The sequence below is a fragment of the Besnoitia besnoiti genome, chromosome III, assembly GCF_002563875.1.
Source record: "Besnoitia besnoiti strain Bb-Ger1 chromosome III, whole genome shotgun sequence".
Classification (NCBI taxonomy): Eukaryota; Apicomplexa; class Conoidasida; order Eucoccidiorida; family Sarcocystidae; genus Besnoitia; species Besnoitia besnoiti.
Window position 1 is genome coordinate 100,964 of NC_042358.1, and position 19,511 is coordinate 120,474.

Genomic DNA, 19,511 nt, shown 5'->3' on the forward strand with positions numbered 1-19,511 from the left:
AATACATCCATTTTCGTTCTGGGTCCCTGGTACGGCAACTATGCGAAGACGTCTGCTTAATTCGTACACGTCAGCCCGCGCGATTTATGAAGCCGGTACAGATTTTCTCGACGAGACAGTGAAGATCTGAAACCGACAGCAGTGTCACACGGATCCCACGCCCACTCTGTAAAAGCGCAGCACACCGCCCCGCCTATGCTCCATGCGGACCCGACTCTAGACGAGGGGGAGCCACATAATTATGCAGAAAGTAGATGCAACGCATGCTGGCCTGAAAAGGGAAGCTGCGCACGACGCGCTCGAAACTCGATTCCACTGGACAACGTCTCTCCCCCGTAGCAGCATCCAGCCCTCGCTTTCGTTCCACCTTTTGTTAAGCTACCACACGGAGGTGGAAAAGACAAGGGCGGGGGTGGCGGTGTTGACATGTGCGGCAGTGCACCGCTCGCAACCGACCACATTCGCATCCACCGTTGTCTGTAGCACTCCCCCCTCAGAAGGGCTGCCACCTGCTTGAGAAACTCCAGAACCTGAGGAGGCTGCTTTGAAACTACGGGCCCCGCCTGGGGAGGGTTACTGGCCGGGTGGCCTGCAACCCGTACATACATGCTGCAGGCGAGTTGGCACTCGGGGGTGACGGAGGGCAATTGTGCTGGTCGCCAGCGTGCAACCTTTAGAGCGTCTGGCGTTCGATCCACTTTTTTGCTCTGGCATTTTCGCCGTTTTCCGCCGTGAACAGGTAAGTAGACGGCAACGATTTGTTTAGCGTGGTGCTCGCGGTGGACCAAGAATAGCGGTGGAGTACAAGGATTGCTCGATTGTCTCGCGTGGAAGCGGTCGCTGCGCCGGCCTGTGTTTTCTGTACGGCGCGTGGAAAATTGCTTTTTTCGGTGGAGTAACGACGCAGTGTGACGACATCACTTTCGAGAAGTAGTGCGTGCGTGCCTATTTCACGTAGAATAAGCTGGATTGCACACTCCTCTTTCACCGCACTGCCGTTTTGCGAGGGCGACTTTCGTGGAAGCCTCGTGTGGGGACGTCAGAGAGCTTTCGATTTATCTGTTGATGTTTGTGGCCTTCAGCTTCCCTACGACCTACTCTCGGTCGCTATCCTGTTTTTGCTGTAGTACCAGCTCCCTACTTTTTCCGTCGCTGCAAAATGGAAGACCAGATGCAGAGAGGCCACTGCAAGTGGTTCGACTCCAAGAAGGTATGCAAGTGCATGGGTTTTTCCACACGCTTCGATGATGCTGCTCTGGGGTGCATCACTTGCAGGTGTTAGGAAACAGCTTTCGGTGTTTTTGCGATGCATTTTTTTCCCTAATCTTCTACCCTCGTGTATCTCCTGGCGAATGCGCTTCTTGCAGGGTTTCGGCTTCATCACTGCTGAGGACGGCACCGATCTTTTCGTCCACCAGACTGAGATCAAGGCGCAGGGCTTCAGAAACCTTGCCGAAGGCGAAAGCGTGGAGTTCCGTGTCCAGGTCGGTCACGACGGCAAGAGAAAGGCGGTCGGCGTCACTGGACCGAACGGCAGCTTTGTCCAGGTACGTGTACTTCCTGAGCGGATGCGGCTGTGGTGCGCTCTAGGTTCGGCTTTGCCGTGATGCCGTTTTTTTTCGCGCCCTGGCATGCGAGACGATCGCAGATGATGTGTTCGATAGAGAGGTTCTTGGACGTGTGTGGTGCGCAGGGCGAGCCCCGGCGCATGGACGGCGGCCGCGGCGGCTACCGTGGAGACGGCAATGCCGGCCCGAGATACGGCGGCAATGCTGGCGGATATGGCGGCGGCTACAACAACGGCTATGGCAACCCTGCTCCTGGCGGCTATGGCTATTGAGAAAGGCGATGAAATCCAATGTAGAGAGAGATGGTCGCTCTGCCAAGAAAAAAGAGCTTGTACGAAAGACTTCGCTGTTTTGCCTGGACGGATGGCCATCATTCGTCGGAATCATTCCCATTGACTTGGAGGCCTCTGCAGAATGCAGTGGATCATTCCGTCTGTCGTTCTCGTGGTAGTTGATAAATTGGAGCTGCTTCACTTTTCGACAGGTTCTAAGTATGGCTACTAGTCGCGAGAGTTTACAGTTTCACAATGAGGGAAGGTTTTCGTTGCATTGCCAGCATGACTCAAGAGGTGTGCAAACATTGGGAGATTGCGTCTCAGGCGTGAGATGTTCACTACACTGCGACCGGTGGACGATTGGGTTTACCGTTTTGCTCTGTAGTTATGCTCAGTATCCCAACGGTAATTAAGAAGTGACATTCTTACAAGTCCAGCTCGTTCACGTGTAACACATCAAACCGTAAATCTTGATCTATATGACTCCTCGCCGTAAAAGAAGTTAAGATAATTCCTCTGATCCACTCTTTGTAACGAACTTTCGATCGAGTTCGTCAATTTGCGGAAGTCCAGAGTGGTCGTCGTTCGGGTCAGTTTCTTTCGTTTCACGTGTATCGTCGGTTGGTAATAAATGTTCACACATGTCGACGTCTCAATATGTGGATTTTTTTTCCGCTGAAGCGCCAAGCTTGCTCTATGAATAAGAAGTCTTTCTCAACTCTAGGATCGTGCCGATCCATCGGTGTATGAGTCATCATCTACGAAGCCGGGGGTGGCTCCATTGGATGCCGTCGGTTACCTCTATATTGCAAGGAGACATGCCGTAGTTTACTTCTTTGCTGGCGCCGTCTAATGCATAGCACAAGCAACGCAGCAGTTCAAGCTACGTAGGAGGGTGATTGCTCAGTGGTGTTAGTGCCAACTCTCACGGACAGCAGGGCTGCTACTGGCGGTGAGCGAACTTTTCGACTTCAGCGGTGCCATCATCCTCCGATCGGACGACGGAACGCACGGGTCTTTACACAGGAAACGTGACCATAGTAACAAACACTACGAAGTGCTGCACGCGTTCCAGCTCAAGACGCCGATACATTACCGCGGGTGCGACGACATGCCAATTCGGAAGCCCTATCCAGTTGCGGAGGATGAGCCGCATTGCAGATTTGCGTTTCTACGGGCGGCGTAGCTGTTAGTTTGTGGGGAAGGAGTGCGGCGTGCGATGGATGTGCGGGTTGTATAGGGGCTTGCGGCAGGTTAAGGTGAAGTTCCAGTGCGAAGTTTTGTCGTGTTGCTTTCAGCGTGACCATGCCACTGACGTTCCCCAGTAGAGTGTGCCGACAGTCTTGTAATTTTGGCTCTCTCACGCATCATGAGACATGCTCATTTGAGATTGTTGATACAATTTTCGGCTCCCAGCATGACGCGGGGTACAGTGAGAAATGAGCTTAGCGTCGGCGGCCCACCGCGCGTGTCAGCTGATCCACGTAACCTTTCTCTGACAGCCCACCCCGGTATTCCCTGAGTCAAGGGGCCAGCGAAGAGTTGCAGTGGGACTGCCGTTTGCCGGTTTTCCCGTGAGGTCCTGTAGTTCCCAGATTTGGCAACTGCGGTGATACGTTCAAAGTGCACAAAGGGTACGCCTCTTCCTACGTTCACAAAGTGCGATCGCGTCGTCAGCCACACAGTTAGCCCCGACTTCGCAATGATAATCAAGGGAATAAAACTGCACGTGCGGACCAAAATTCGCTACGAGCCTTTTCCACACAAGCGGCCGAATGGTCCGGTGCTCCATGCCCCACCCAGCTCCAAAGGTCACCAGCGCAGATTGAAAGCACCACAGACAGGAAACGAGTGTGCAGAAAAGAAGCGGAGGCTTTTACTTGTTGCCTGGGCGTTTGGTTTCGCAGTAACCACGTTCGTGACACGGAATCTCACGGACTGCATCAATCGCGAATGACCTGCGCTGGACGAAGGCATCGCCACGGTCGCGTGCCAGTCCGCGGCCTTTCCGCAGATGGAAAACTTCATTCACTGTAGCGGCATGCATTCTGGCCCCTCGAGATGGGAGACAACTACACAAAACCCATTTGCTGGACTTTTCTGTTGCTGAGAAAACGCCTGGCACACTCTTCGTTGCTGCAAAACGTAACTGCAGAGCCTTTGTCGGATAGTATGCCTGTCTCGATTTGCCTTCCTTTTGTCGGGGCTGCATGCAAGGTCATGCACAATTTGAGAGTTGCCGACGGCGGACTCCCTATAACCGAAGCATTGCTACCATTACCTTTTCCGCCGCATACATCCATCTATCATGCTCACCTTCTCTCACTGTCCGTGTAAATTTGGTCAGACTGAACCGACAGGCTGCCGTTTCCTGCTAGCCGACCACCGGCGTGTCAACGGGTCGTCCGCATTTGCTCGGGCCTCTCCGTGTCGTGGGGGGAGTCATATGAGACTGGTGGAAGCCAGGGCGAGGTGAGTTGCATGATCTGCGCAGACGTGGGATGAGGCGCTAGAACGAAGCCAGATAGGGAACGTGTCTCGGATGAGCTGTCTTCCGCGGGGCGGCCTCACACGGCGGCAGTTGTCCGAGCGCCTTTCCGATACTCCTCAGGCTGGAGCGCCCGACGAGCTCTGCTGGTTCCAGCCACATTGTGCATTACCGGCTTGAAACCAGTATCAAGGCGCTTTTCGCGATGATGCCTCGACCCGTGCCAGCCCGCCAGGGCAGTCCTGGCTGGACATTTTTGGCGAAGCGCTTCAGTGCATCTTGCCCGAGTCCCGCCAGACCAGGCAGCCCTGAAGGGCTTGCGGAGAATCGTGGTTCACCTTCAACTCCACCAGGGGCAGACGCGTCGTGCGCAAGCCGCGCGCCCAATCGGAATCGCCTTCGTGTCCGACCGCCTACGCAGAGTGACGGTCCTCCGTCAGCTTCGCCGCGATCGGTCCCTGCGTCGCCGAGAGGTTGGGGGGACGCAGCTGCTTGCTCCTGGAAGAATGCGACAGGCTTTTTTGCCGCATCTGTGTCCACCGCGGCATCCATCAGTCTGCACTCCCAACAGAGAGGTGCCTCACGACTGGAATCGCGACGTCTTTTCGGGTTTCTGTGCACGAAAAAAGTGGAGAAACACTTGAAACTCCACGTCCATCCAAACAACATGGGCCCTTCGGATATCAGTAACTTGGTTCGCCTGGCTGCTGCAAAGAAAGTGAATGACGGTAAGTATCCACCAAGCCAGAAAGCACCACACTGACGCCACGCCCCTCTGCTTGAGGTGCCCTGCTTCCGCGTCTGCGCAGTCTTCTCGATACCAGTGGGGGTTCGGATTCAGCGCGAGACACTGACGCTCATCTGTGCGTAGACTGACTCCCCGATGAACTGACAAATACGTGCTTCGCCGTGTGTTTCCATTCCTCCGCGCAGGCGCCCTCTGGTCAGCGATTAAACGGCGTGTAGAATTTCTCAAGCCCGTCCTGTCTCCGAAAGCTATTGCGCTCATTGCCAATGGATTTGCGCGCGCGCAGAAGAGAGACTTCGACCTCTTCTTGGGCCTCGCCGAACAGAGTGTCCAGCGTCTGGAGGTACGCCGCTTTCTTCGGCAGTTCGCCGTCGACAGTGCCCGAGAGCTGTGCTGTCGCTTGTGTCGCCTTGCACTCCACGCGTTTCGCGGCGCCGCCGAGGCGTCTGCGGCGCCCAACACGCACTGACCCTTTGCGATTGCGGGCATTCCCCTGTGGGCTGCGAAGCTGGCGGAGCTCGACATTCGACGGGGCAAGCTTCTGCCGTAGTCCGCTTGCGTTTGGTGCGTGGAGTCCACGATCTGTTTGCATGCGTTGTGTTTCGCTGGCGCGCAGGATTTCGAGACGCATGACGCCGCGCTCTTTTTGAACGCTTTGGCGCGTCTGGAGCTTCAGTACTCGCAGCTGCTGGATCTGTTCGCCAGACACCTTCAAGAAGTATGTCGCACCCTGCGACTGCGCGCAACTTGCTCTCTGTTGAAATATGACATTTGCTTGACGGGCAGTGACTGGCTGTAGGATCATCCCCGAGAGCCGCGCGCACGTCGTTGCGTTCGTCGCCTTGGACAGCCAGTTCCTCGTGCGGTTCCACGGGCCGGGTGAGACTTCTGAGATGCGAGATCATCGTTCATTGCGTTCCGCTGTAGAGTCGAAAGATGGACCAAGCGCTGTGTGTGCAAAGGGCAAGGAGACCCCTGCCCGGTGGTGGCTTTGATGCTTTCCTCAAAGACCGATTTTAGACCTTGCTGAGCACGCGCCGAAGACAGCCCCTACGCGCGTGTTGCTGTCGTCGCCAGACGCTGGCCTGCGCAGAGGCTGAACTGGCGGAAGCTCTAATTCGCGGAACTGCAGCTGGGACCTCTGCGTCGCCTCTCTGTTTGCAGAAAGACTCCCGCCTGGTGTACGAGGAACAGCACTTGGCGCTGATCATCAACGCCTATGCAAAGTAAGAATTCCGCAGAGGCGCTCCATCTGGGGCCCCTCAGTGACGGCTTGTTGTTCGTTCTTTCTGGGCAATCTTTAAGCTCTGCAGTCACTCTCCTCTCTCGCTTCTCCGATTGCCTGTACGCGTGGGCTGCCTAGCACGTCTGAACGACTGCCTCCTGTCTCCGCGGCGTGCAGGTTGTGTCCGCCCGGGAGCTTTCCAGCCCTCTTCGTTACTTTAGGCCGACGCGCCCAGCGACAGGCCGCGGAGTTCACTCCTCAAGGTCTCGCCAACGTCGTCAACGGGTGAGCTATCTACCATCCAAAAAGTTGCTCGGGGGATAGTGTTTGTTTGCTTTTCCACGCCAGACCTGTCGAGAGGGCCTGGCGAAGGGATTCGCCGTTTCGTCGCTGCGCTGCTTGCCGTCTCACCATGCCTTCCTGGGATCGTCTGTCTTCCCTCTAGATGGATCCAGGTGAGCGGGAGGCGCCCCCGGCGGCACTCGGGCTGAGAGCTGTCCGTGACCTTCTCTGGGTCAGCAGCCTGTCGACCTCGCTTTTCTGCGCGCACGCGGTTGCTCGAGCTGCTTTTTCAGTAGCCGTTCTCTGGACGGGTTGCGAGAGAAAAGGCGTGTCGCCACGCTCCATGGAAAAAAACACCGAAGAGGAGGGCGCCGCCGGCGGACGCGGTTCACGCCTCGCGTCGGCTGCCCCCTGCATCGTTTTGAGAAGGCCTGCCACAGGTGTTTGCGCGGATGCGGCCAACCCCGTCCTCTGCAGGTATTATCGCCTGGGCCATAGAGACGATGCGTTGATGGCAGCTCTGGCTCCCGAAGTGCTTCGGCAGGCCGGCCGGCTGGAAGCGCAGCACGTCGCCAACATCCTGCAAGGCTTCGCGTGGCACAGAGGCCTCCTGGGCACAGGGTCGACTACTTCTGCGGCAAGGCGGCAGATGAGTCCCCACGACGAGGTTCTCAGCACACTGGCGCAGCTAATCGTAGGTCGCCTCTGAGGATCCGTGGATTCACGCGGACCGTCGAGGGCGTAGCCCCCTGTGCAACTCTTTGGTTGTGGAGAGTGTGGCGTTTTGAGCAGCCCACCCTTGCCCGTCCTTCCACGAGCTTAACACGCATTTCTGACGCAAGTACAAATCCAATTGTCAGCCAGGGGAGTGCATGAAGCAAGCAGTTGCATTTGGAAGTAGCGGGGCTTCTGCTGCACTCCCCAGTGCCGCCCTGAGCTACTCAGTCGCGACGGTGTGCCTGCTCTCCAAAACAGTCTCTCGCTGAATGCCGAGCCCCGTCCTCGCAGCGCCTGAAGCTGGCTCTGCCACGGCCGAACGGCGGATGCGAGAACGGGGCTCGGGAAGCGCCTTCAGGACATCTGCATGACCTTCCGTGCTCGCTGTGAATCTGTTCCGGTTCAGCCTCGTCTGCAGCAGCGCCTGGGACCCGTAGAAGTGGCCGCGTGTGCAAGCGCACTGGCCTCAGCCGCAATCGAGGTAAGCGACGGAGTCGCCGTAATGCCTATCGCCCTTCGATGGACTCAAGCACCGGGCGGAAACTGCCGACTGCGGACTGAATGGAGCAACGAGGGTATGCGCTTCCTGAACAAGACTCAGTGAGGAACGTTAGTTCACGGTTAGATGTAATTACAACGAAGTTCTACTCTGCTAGCATGGTTTTGAGAACAGCTCAAACATCCATGAGTCTATTCCGGGCACACCTCGTCTTTTATTGGTGTGCTCTGAATCTAAATTCATCGTGTAACTTTGGTTTCCTAGGTGCATTTACCTCTACTCCAAAGGATTACAGATATCACTTGAGCGTTCCGATCCCGCAGGACAGCAGCCTGCATATAGGGTGTGCTGGATCGGTGTCATGTGCGTGAATGGGGATTCGTGTCCTCAGGATCGGGCAGCTGTGAAGGCGCTGAGCAACGTCATCACCGAGCTATGCGACTCCTTCCGGCCTGATCAGCTGGCTTTGGCCTTGTATTCGCTCAGTAAAGTCAAGCACGTTCCTCCAGGTACGTTGCGCGGCGACGGTGAATGCATCTACACAGGCGATCTTATGTGGTCTGGTCACCATCGCCGTGTAGCGGAGATGCACACGGAGAAGCTCGAGCGTGGCAGTTGCCAGATGAGCCAGATACCGGCTGTTTCGCCCTAGCTGACGACTACCAACGAAACCAGCACCTCGATAAGACTGCTGACGCCCCCTTCGACTTTCGGCGGCTGCTGGCCCGGCTATCAGACTGGTTGCCTGCCACCGGGCTGACCCTCGTTCGCGCGCTCCACGCTTCGTCGACTTTGTGCAGTCAGAGACAACAACACGCAGACGTCGCAGACTGACTCGAGAGACGCGTTACGGGAAATTAGCATGTTCATTCGCGCCAAATGCACGAATGAAGCGCCTACTTTACGCCTCGCTCCTGGCGATGCCTTATCCGCTCATCCAACTGTGGTTGCTGCCTGCTTCTTACGCAGACTATCTGCAACGCCTAACGCCGGCGATTACGCGCCGTCTCAACCAGTTCGACGATCAGTCGCTCGTGATGCTTCTGCAGGCGTGTAGCAGGGTAAGGACAAGGCAGGCGAGTAGCGGCTTTCTTTCTCGCGGAGGGGTGTGCCCTTCAGGCTGGATGTGTGAGCGGCTGGTCGAGGACGGGATGCCAGGAGGGGGAAACACAGGAGCAGCCCCACAGCGCACGGTGGGCGGATGACAGGCCGTGCAGAACTTGCCGTCATGATTCGCTGCGCATCCGCATCACTCTACTCGCTGTCGACTCACGAGATGGCGGGGGCTGTGGCGGCTGGGAGCAGGACAGCACCAGTCACCGCAGACAAAGAAAGAGCAAGGGGCGTTAGACTGCCCCGTCGAGGCCAGGTGGCTGCTAGATCCAGATTCGTGTCCACGGCGGCTGCAAACGCGCTGACGGTGTTCCGGCCAAGAAGCGGTGCGCACCGAGAGAGTGCCGCAGCCGATATCATGTCCAGCGGCCTGCCACAGTCGCGAGGGGAGAAGCCTTCATTGTGCTGCCTCGGAGTCCCACATCCGTGTCAGGGTGCACCTCGTTGCTGTTGTGCAGGCACGCCTGCCCGACAGGTCTCTGTTTGAGTCTCTGAGCAAGCGACTAGAACCGCAGTTCATAAAGCAGCTTCCGCTGCAAGCCGTGGTCATGACGCTCTACGCGCTGGCCTCGGTCGGTCTGCGATCCCCAGTGACGGAGGCGCTCTTGGATCGATTTGTCGACTCAGCCTGCCCCACTGAAGACTCCTCCAATTCGATGCGCGCTTGGCGCGAAGCCGCGTCCAACACACTCCCCCGCTGTGGATTATCAAATTCCGCAGATGCACACGTGTCTGTCTCCGCTGGACACCTCCGCGTGGATGGAGACTTGGCACACTCCGCACCGCAGTCAGCTACCCATCGTTCGACTGGGGATCGCTCACCCGAGCGAGCGGAAGCCGGAGAAAACCAGTCTACTGGGGAAGGCTCCGCAGATATCGCGCCTTCTGTCTCAGACGGCCTCAGCACTCGCGGGAGCGCTGCGTGGCCGGCGCCGCCGTCGCTGTCTGGGGACAGTGCGAGCGAGTCTGCACGAGAACGCCCCGCCTCTGTCGTACCGACGTCCTCGCTTCCCATTGCATACGCAGGGAGCGTCATGATGTCTCTTCTCAAACTTAATGCTGGCGACCGCGCTGATATTCTCCGACTTGTCGCAGGTACGCACACGCGGGCGCTGTCCAGCCTCGGCGGCGGCACTCGCGGGCATCCTCCGCCGCAAAACGCAGCAGAGCCTTGAAGAGGGACTCTCGAGCCTTTCCGCGGATTCGCTAGGCGGGAGCTGCTTGTTGCGCCGCACTGCGGGCAGGAGGAGCCTCTGAATGCTCGCGACTCGAGGCGCGGCCAAGCGTTGCCTCGAAACGACTCCAGGATGGAGAGTAGAGACGTCCTTCGTTCGTGGCTTGTCCTCTGCCGACTCGTTTTCTGCAGATGTAGTGGCTGGCGCCCCAGTGGGATCTCTCACTCCGCAGCAACTCACCAACGTCGCTCACTGCTTCGCGCACTTCGCCTCTCCCGCCGCACCCGACGGCGCCCGCGTCGCCAGTCTAGGCAAAGCGGACGGAGTCAAAACACCCTTCCTTCCCGCGCCCTTGTGCCTCGACGTCCTCGTTGCTCACGCCCTCTCGCAGTTGGCGCAGGTAGGCAGGCAAGGCCTTCACACGAATCCGGCCGTGCGTCTAGGGAGGCTCTCCTGCCGCCTTTTATGCAGAACTCTCCGCACCGCAGTTATTCGCTGTAGCAGGCGTGGAGTCCGAGGCCGCAGTTGCGCAGTGCGAGAGTGCAAGGCGGGAACCGAGGAGCGAGCGCCTTCCAAAACTTCAATAAGCGATTCTCTTCTTTAACTTGGCGAAGAGGCGGCGGGACTTTGCGCGGGACGAAGCGTCAGTGGCGTGAGGTGCTCCATTCTCTTCTCTGTGACGGGGAGAGGAACTCTGTTGTGGCTTCCTTTTCCTCTACTTTTCTCTGTTCTGCAGTTCTCCCCACAGCTGCTGGGCAGCCTGTCGCTATCCTTGACCACTCTCTCGCGGCAGCTGCCCGCGGTCAAGGATGCCACTGAGAAATGGTTCGACGCTGTGGAGCGCGAGAGACGTGAGTGTAGGCGGTTGCCCTTTCTTCGCGAGAAGCCCCAGCGAGGTTCAGTCCAGGCTGCACGCGCCCAGACTCGGCGCACACGCGTCGCTCCGCAACAAAGCTGATGCGCCCCCGGCAGCTGCGCCGCTGCAAGAGCCACGAGGGAGCTACCCGGAAGCAGGAGGTCGTCGCGAGCAGAGAGAACGGAAGAAGGAACCCCGTAGAGCAAAGTGAAAGATGCGGAGAAGCTTCTTTCGTTCCCTGTCGTTCTGGCGTGCTCCCCATGGTAGACGTCTTCTCGGTTCCTGAGACATGCGTTGCTAGAGTGCTTGCGTGCTGCGTTCAGTCCCGCTCGCCCTCGACCGCAGCTCGCCTCACGTGGTGACGTCCTTCTTCGCGGCCTCAGCGACGCTCCGACGGCCGCCTCCTCCGGAGACGCTTGGACCTCTGGTTGGAAAGATCACGCTCTTTCTGCATAAGCTGAACACAGCGTCCTTTCTTCAAATTCTGGTAATGCACGAGATCCTGGCTTCGATTCCTGGAGGGTGTAGTGTGTATTTGTTTTTCGTCGCAGTGAGCGGGTTCCAGTGCCCCTTCGGTCGGTCGTTGCACGCCGTTGCTCTCAGACGCGGTTGCATGCACTCGTTTCTCTGTACTGGCCTACGCGGTTTTCAAATTACGACGTGCTCTGCGGCGTCTCGCCCGTCTGGCGCCCCAGCACGCACAGGAGATGAGGGTCAAGCGAGGCATGAAACACTGATTTTCGCGCGCGCAGAGATCTCACGATATCTCGAAGTAGCTGGGCATCCGTGACTCCTACAGATACGGGAAGGGCACCGCTTCCGTGTGGGATGTTTTCCTAGCAAATGCAGACGATGCAGGGCGTTGAGCGTTCATCGATTTGCAAAATCCGTGTACACGGTTCTGCCGGCATCAGGTTGTTCTGAAAAGAGGGTACTCGTCCATGCATTTGCATTCCTTCAGGCGTCTACGGCAGCTCTGCTAGACGCTGTTGTCGCGGCAGACCTGCGGTGTCGGCAGGACGGCTTCTTGGCGGCCTCCCACGGCCTCCTCTCGTCGCCGCACGCCGGTGCGTCTCTGGCGCCGCCACAGATGCTGCAAGTCCAGCAGGCGTTCCTGACAGATTTGCTGACAGCTCTGCAGGAGCAGCTGCTGAACCGCGTCGCGTCTATCGATACAGCCGCGCTGTTCGCGACTGCGCAGATTCTCGCCGCTCTCCCGCCGCGGGCGTTGAGGCACTTTGCCGGTAGGAGCGCCACTCCAGGCCTTGGACTGGCTGGGGCGGCGGGCACCTCAGCGCCCTCATCCTCTACATCGCCGTACGTCTCAGTTTCCGGTGGCGCTGTTGCAGAGGACTCCCCGGGATGTCCGTCGTGGCCGTTCTCGTCAGTCTCCCTCCGCATGTTCCAGCCGTTCGATCTCCTTACGCCCCAGTCTCTCAATTTCCTGCAAGCGCGTGCAGTGCCTTTTCCGTCCCCTTGCCAAGAGGCGGAAACCATGTTAGACTACTGGCGACAGCGCGTGCGAGAGGCTTCTCCGCGCGACGCAGTCGCCTCTCTCTCCGTTGAAGGCGGCGGCGCGGGCGTCAGTCCTGCCCACAAAGGCGCGCCGGCAGGCAACATGCTCGTGCGAGAGGCAACAGGCAACTGTCTGCGCCGCCCTGCGAAATCTGACGACGCCGGGAGAGGCGAGCAAATGGCACAGTCGACAAGCAGTCTCCACAGATTCAGCAGAGCCGCTGATTTCCTCGTGAATGAGCAGAAGTTCTGGCAGCTGGCGGCGGAAGATGAGCGAGCACGGACCCCAGGCAGGGCGAGTCTTGGACGGGGGCACGAAGAGGCACTCGACCTGACCCCGAGAGACCTTGTTGGACGTCTTCTGCGGTGAGTGGACGCAGCGAGAAAGCCGAAGAGAGGTGAAAACGTTAGCATTGCTGGGAGATCCATAAGTCGCAGAGTCGAAACTTCGGGTCGTAGTATACCGGCGGAAAGGGTCGCCCGGGCTTGCCGAAGGAGCTGCTGGAAGGCGCAGGTGTTCCGTTGGCGTAGGCCGCGCCTCCGTTTCGTGGGAGTGTCGTTCGAGGCAGCCCGATGGCACAGCGCACAATGAACCAGAATACAGGACTCTCCGTGGGAGTGGGCTTTCTTTCGCACAGGTATTCGGCGACCAAGAAGCGCCTGGCTGTGCGCAGCGCGCAGGAGCGGGAAGGCGCGGGCGCGCCTTCAGCTGCAGCTGACGCAGCGAGCCTGACGCTGCCGGGAGCGGCAGGGGTTGAGGCAGCTTTGGGATTCGTTTCAACGGTCTTGGCTAACATCGTTTCGACTATTCGGCGCTACGGCGCCCTTTTCCACCCTCTGCTCCTGGCGGCAGCGACGCGTGCAGCTGGAGAAGCAAGTGAGGAATCGTGGAATTGAGCGAGGGCAAAGTACGCACAGAGTCGGACTTGGGAATGCTGCCTTTGTTCGCGCCCGACAGCCGCTGCGCGGACCGCTCTCGGGTCGCCTCTCGAAGCGGCATTGTGCGCGCTAACGAAGAGCGAAGACGCAACACTAGGGGAGGCCTTCTGAAATTGGAAGCAAATGACTCATGTCGTCTCCACCGGCGAGAATAGAGATGCGTGGTGTTTTGTCGAGTCTCTGCTTGGGGAAAGATCACGGGGGTGGCGGTAAACAGGCAGACACTCTCCGGGGGATGATTTTTCTCGTGTGCCGCCAGCCAATCTCATGTTTCCATGTTGCGCCAGGCGGAGCAATCTGATTCGAGGGCGTCCGTAATGGCCGACGCAAGAGTGTGTGGATGGACGGTGGTTTCAGATGTGCAGGACCCGATGTTCTACTCGATGGCAGTTTCTCGCATTTCTTCAATGGGCTCCGCCGACTACACCGCGTCTCCGACTCCCGCGACGGCCGATTCCTCAGTAGAGGGAAGTCGAGGTTCAAGCGGCTCCGCCACAGATCCGCCAGCGCTGCCCGCGTTAGCCCTGGTTGACTTTTTCGAGGGCCTCGCGGATGCATCCTACAAGCTGGCAGGCGAAAGTGCTGGTCTTCGCGCTCTCCTCGCCGCGTCTCTCGACCGAATTGCCTCCAGCGTAAGGCTCCCCGGACAGGCTGCGACGCGGCGCGTCGGGTCTGAACGGGGTTGACGGGAGACAGATATATATAGTCGCCTTGGTGCGTTGCGAACAGGCCAGCTGTGCGACCACAAGTTTTTTCTAAAATATCTGGAATGCGATTTAGTCCTTTGTAAGGCGGTGCGCGACGCAGAGGGTCAACAGCCAGTCTGCCGCGGCAATGCGTTGCCGCTGTTTCGCGGATGTCGGCCGCATGTAGCAGGCTCAATCCACATGATGCAATCGAAGCGAGGCATGAAGGGAGCTGTTCGACGGCAAGCCGGAAAGCCTGAGCAGGCAAACGAAAGTGCCGTCATCATCCCATGTAGTCTAGGTGGTTAGGATACCCGGCTTTCACCCGGGCGACCCGGGTTCGAGTCCCGGCGTGGGAAGCCCTTTGTCGGTGGTCACATTCCGCGTCGTGGCACTACTTTTTCACTGGTTTTTCTGTTGGCTTTCTTCCTCGCCTGTTGTGCAGCAGACGGTTGCAGCTTACGTGTCCTGCGTATAATATATATATATATATATAATGTATAAGCAGCCGCCGCACTGTCTCAAGCGCACCCCATGCTGCGTGGGCTCAAGTGCTCACGCGTGCGCCGAGGCGGCTCTGTCTGTGCTTTGCAGCGGCATTTTTATGCATCACTTTATGCGCGTTTCCTGTGGCTCCTTTGCAGCCGTCTCTCTCCGCCCGCGTTCTGTCCTCTCTCCGCCGCCTCGATGTCCTCGAAGAGACTGTCCTGCTTCGCATTCTCGGTTGCCAGACGCTCCTCCTCCAGCGGCGCTTGGCGCAGCTTCGCGCTTCGCTTCTCGATTTGCCATTCCGGCCGTCGTCTTCCTCGTCACCGCCTCCTGAGGCGTCGTGCTTAACTCTTGAACCGTTCTTGAAAGTTTTCTCCGCTCCTGTCTTCACGCCAGCAGCGGCCAGGCACCTCGCGCGGCTCGAACCCGCTTCGGTCCGCATGCGGAGGGGGCATCCGCTCCGCCGCGACCGCGGTGACTCGGCATCTCGAAACGTTAGCAAAATTGAAGGAGGAGGAGATGCATCTGACAACGCAGGCGGGCGCGACGGGGCAGCTTCTACGCTGGCTGATCGACGCCTAGCCAGCGGTATCGCTGATACACGAGCTCCAAATGAGGCGGCACTCCGGGGAAATGACTCCGCGGCTGTCGCCCCTGCAGACGCGTATATTTCGAGCGTCGATTTCCTCGCTGCACTTCTTTCGTGGGTGCACCTTGCCTGCGAAGACGGTGCGGTTGACGTGATTCAGGATGTCCAAGGAAGCCCTGGAATAATGAGTGGGTGTGTGCGCCCGCCCACGCGGCCCTCGAGTGGGGAGTTAGCTGTGGAGGATTCCTCTTTCTCTGTGTGTCAACGAGCCCGAAGAACAGGTTCTGAGGCGTCTTCGCCTCCTCTCCTTGGGCAGGCTGCCTCCGCCTTCGAGGGCACTTCTGCCTCTGGAGCGTTGCCTCACTCTGTGCGCATCGTTCTCTCAGCATCTCCGTTGGTCGATACTATGCAGGCTCTCGCGGCGCTGCCAGCTGCGGCCGTCTCGCCTCTGCATTTCCACGGTGCCGCTTCCTGCGGCGAACTCCTGCTCAGGGCTTCCTACTTCACGTGGCCTGCGTCCTCCGGCGCGGCCGAAGGGAGTCCCCCGTCCCACTTGTCTACGCTAGCCACAGGCCTGCGCGCCCTGGGTCAGCTGGCGGCTCTCCCTGCAGTGCAGACGCACGTCCTCCAGCCCAGCGGCGCGGGTGCAGCGCCGCTGGCGAGTCACCGGAAGGAGTTCATGGGGGACAAAGCATCGCCGGCAGCTGTGCGCGTTTCTCACTGTAGGTCGGACATCGCCTGTTTAGTCCGAGCGGCGCTGAAGTGCCCAAAGGACGAAGTAGCCGAGGCCGAAGCAAGGGCAGCAAACGTCCAATTTGCAAAGTCTCTGAGACCGCAGCTGAACCTCCTCGAGTATCTGTGCGCGTCGAGGGCGTTTCCCCGCGCTTCAGACCAGAGGACGGCCAGCTCCAGCGATGACGCGCGCGTGCAGCCACCGCTGCACCCGAAGACCGTGGATGAAGGTGTCTCCGGAGTGACGCAGACTCCAAATGCCAGCCGAGTGGAAGACTCAGCGCCATCGTGTGGGAAGTTCTGTATCGACGAGGAAGCGTGGAACACTCTCGAGCACAACGGAATTATTCGCCTCCGCGGTGCCGGCGACAAGCTGCTTATGAAGATAGAGGAGCTGATGCAGACTTCCAACCGGGCAAAACGAGTGCCGAAGCTCTCGGACTCTATCAGCGTAGCCTTCTGGTGCTGCATGCGTCTCCTGAGTTTCTCCAATTTAGACAGCCGACGCTGGCATAAAGTGCCCAGCATGCAAGGAGAGCTTCCGGCAGGTCGCGAGACAGAGCTTGCGTCGGCGGAGGCAGAGGAGCGGTGCAGAGTGGTACTGACAAGGACGCTGCTGGCCCTGGGAGCAGTTGTGGATAAAGGACGAGCAGGCACGAGAATGCAGTATCTCGGCGCTGATGAGAGAGAGCGGGTGCTTCTCATGATCCGAGGCGAAGACCGCAAGCTCTTGACGATCGTTCATTCGTAAGCAGACTCGCGGGGCGGATACGGGTTCGCTCTGCAGAATTCTGGTAGCATTCAGGCGTTTTTGTGTGTCCGAGGTACTGCTAGTTTGTCGCTTGCACGCGTCTGGCCGCTTGTCTCATGGCTGCAACACGTAGTAGAGAGGAGAGTCGCAGCCACTGGTTCACCATCAGCTACCTTATTTCGACTTCGTACCGACTCTGTTATTGTAGTACATATCAATCCTTTGGGTAGGGACGTTATTCCCAAACAACCTGATTGTGTTAGCTAGGTGAACTAATCGGGTATCATAAATGCAATCAGTGAAAGATGTTTTGCTTTCCATGAACGGAGTTAAATATTACATCGCCTGCGTCACCACTGTGTGTGCCAGCGTCCCTGTGGGGTGTGCTCCCTCGGAAACCGGAGTAATTATAACTGTTGACTCAGTAGAAGGATAGAACCAGTTGGCGTGTGCGATAAAAGCGAAGCAGCTGTTGGCTGGTGTGTGCTTTCAGGTTCCTTCGCCTAGATGAGGCGCATCTCTACGCGGACCTGCCTCCGCATGTGCGAAGCATCCTGGAAGCCATCTCCACCTCGGGAGCGCGGCAGTAGAAGCCCCGCCTCAGACTGAGGGAAGCAGACTGCGAATACGCTCGTCAGCGTTTGAGGGAAGCGGCGGAGAAACGAGCGCGTCTTCTTCGCCACGAGAGAGACTGTCCATGAGTGCGAGATAGCCGAAGTGGTACACATTTGCCTGGTTTCGGCAGGGAGCATACACCCTCAAAAAGCAAACGTTAAACGTTTCATCTTCACGCGTGGGCTTGGTCCTAGACTCTTTCCAATGGACTAATGCGTTGTCTGCACTTTTCGCGTAGCGCTTTCACTCTACTCGCGAGCCTTTTGTCAGGGGATTCAGGCGAAAGCAGAGTCGCAGAGCTGCCTTCACTGCGATTGGACCGCCCAGCTCCTGGCCTGATTGCGCGCTAGCCGTTTCGCGAGGGCTTAGCCGCCACATCAGCGACGGCAGAATACTCCTCTGAGATGTTCGCCAGCTAAGAGCCGTGCACATATTGTTGGGCACGCTGGCCTGTCTGTACCGTTGGCAGCCTCGGCACTCTGGCGTGGTTAAGCTGCGGATCGGGACTGTGATTTGGCTGTTCTCACCTTGCATCACTCAGCACTCAGCAGCAAAGACGCCCACTATGGTAGTCTCCTTTCAGATACTAGAACCTGTAGCCTAACGGGCTTTAGAGATTGTCTTCGAAAGCTTCACAAATATGTGGAGTTCTTCAGAACGACGCCGCTGCGGTAATTTGACTGACTGTTCACGCTGCTCCACTACTCAGCACGGACGTCGCTACAGAGCTCCGGCTTTACCGCTTTACGGGTTCAGGAAAAATGGCGTGCCTCAACGTGTCGTAGCCAATGTCCCACAAAGTCGTGCAGTGCCATGTGAATCTCGGTAGGAGGGTCGGCGACGGAGCCGCAGTCGTTGTTGGAGCCGCTGAGAAACGAGATAGCTCCAGGACACGCACACTCTTCACTTTACACCCCTGACTGCCGTCGTCCATGGAGATATTGACTATAATTTCATCGTAAGACCGTTTAGGCCGCTCCCCAGCGCGTTCGTCCGTCCCTGATGCCTTAGCGCAGCCCTACGGTTGAAGAGTACCTGGTCGCCAGAGGCACGAGGTTTTCACTTCGGATGACACCAACCGCGCAGCTTGTATTCGCATGCGAGCGGAGCACAGTGCCTCTGGATGACGCACCAGGAGCCGAAGGCAAACCACCGCTACACACACCTTCCTCAATCGCTAGGTCGCTGCAGCCTTGAGCCCTGCAAGGCGGGCGCGCGTGCCCTCTTGTGTGGCTTTTCGCAGGCAGGATCGTCGTCGCCCCGCCCGCTACACTCCGCGGACGGAGTGTCCTGCAGGAACCGGACACGCGCGACAGTCCCTGAAAAATTAAAGGCGTGCGCATCTCTCTAGTTGATTCGTATCTGGCGAAAGAAGATCGTGTCGAAGGCGGGTAGGCCCAGTGAAGGCTTACTTGAAATGCGAGACAGGGATCCCGCGTTGTGCGCATGCAGACACAGAGACTGAATGTGACCTCGTCTCCGATTGTGCGTTTTCCTCGGCTACGTCACTCCCCTCTGGAGTCTCCGCGCATTCTCAGGCCATCTCGTCGAGTCGCGTTGAGAGGTGTGTTTGGGACTCAACACATTCTTCTAGATTGTAGATCTATCGGTATATTCAGAAAATGAGGAAGCGTGCTAGCTTTCCGTAGGTGTGCATCGGGCATCCGACACAGATGGGCGCTGCCAGCTCTGCCACGACGCAGTCTCTACTCTGCAGCCTGTTACCGTCTCTATTTCGTTTTGTTGCGCGCCCTTCGAGACGATCGGTTCGTGCGGAGGTCTGTGCCGACTCCTTCACGTCATCGTCCGCCAATTCTGAGCCACCTGCAGCCCGTCTTGTCGCGCACGCAAAGCAGCGAAGACTCTCGCAAGCGGAGTTGCGCTCATCCTTCGCCTTCTTCGGTCTTCGTCGTCGTTCCACATCCACACTGCAGCTCCGCATCGTTTGCCTGCTGCAGACACAGCGGGCTCACGAAAAGAAAGGGTTCAGAGTCATATCGTTCGTTCTCTCTCAGCCTGTCTGCAAGCCTGCGCGGGCGTATCGTGATTCCGCCTCGCTGCAACCGCTTTTTGTCCACGCGCTGCCCCAGCGACCTGAAGTGGGGCGTCCCGCTCACGCAGACTTGCAGAAGAGTAGGTGTGTGGCTTTCCTCCTGCGCGCGGTCGCTGGTGAGAAACATGGGTGAAGTGTGCACCGCCGTCTTCGGGAGCGTCTCTGAGTCCCGCCTGTCCTCCGTTTCTTCCAGCGC

At 58.2% G+C, this 19,511-nt stretch overlaps 2 protein-coding genes and 1 non-coding gene across 3 annotated transcripts; all 3 read left to right on the plus strand.

Moving 5' to 3' along the window:
* Positions 1-1,159: 1,159 nt before the first annotated feature.
* On the plus strand, positions 1,160-1,840 carry BESB_043260 (cold-shock DNA-binding domain-containing protein; the record flags this gene model as incomplete). Its single annotated transcript, XM_029362777.1, has 3 exons — positions 1,160-1,210; positions 1,368-1,547; positions 1,694-1,840. The coding sequence occupies 3 exons, from the start codon at positions 1,160-1,162 to the stop codon at positions 1,838-1,840; spliced, it is 378 nt and encodes a 125-aa protein (XP_029220143.1).
* Positions 1,841-4,289: 2,449 nt separating this feature from the next.
* On the plus strand, positions 4,290-17,237 carry BESB_043270 (uncharacterized protein; the record flags this gene model as incomplete). Its single annotated transcript, XM_029362778.1, has 20 exons — positions 4,290-4,315; positions 4,455-5,059; positions 5,265-5,422; positions 5,696-5,797; positions 6,244-6,305; positions 6,482-6,589; positions 7,064-7,280; positions 7,710-7,784; positions 8,194-8,311; positions 8,772-8,863; positions 9,374-10,010; positions 10,282-10,490; positions 10,827-10,941; positions 11,270-11,433; positions 11,908-12,827; positions 13,100-13,338; positions 13,758-14,032; positions 14,731-15,141; positions 15,193-16,643; positions 17,141-17,237. The coding sequence occupies 20 exons, from the start codon at positions 4,290-4,292 to the stop codon at positions 17,235-17,237; spliced, it is 6,081 nt and encodes a 2,026-aa protein (XP_029220144.1).
* BESB_050760 lies at positions 14,373-14,445 on the plus strand. Its single transcript has one exon. It is a non-coding gene; the product is annotated as a tRNA-Glu (tRNA).
* Positions 17,238-19,511: the final 2,274 nt, after the last annotated feature.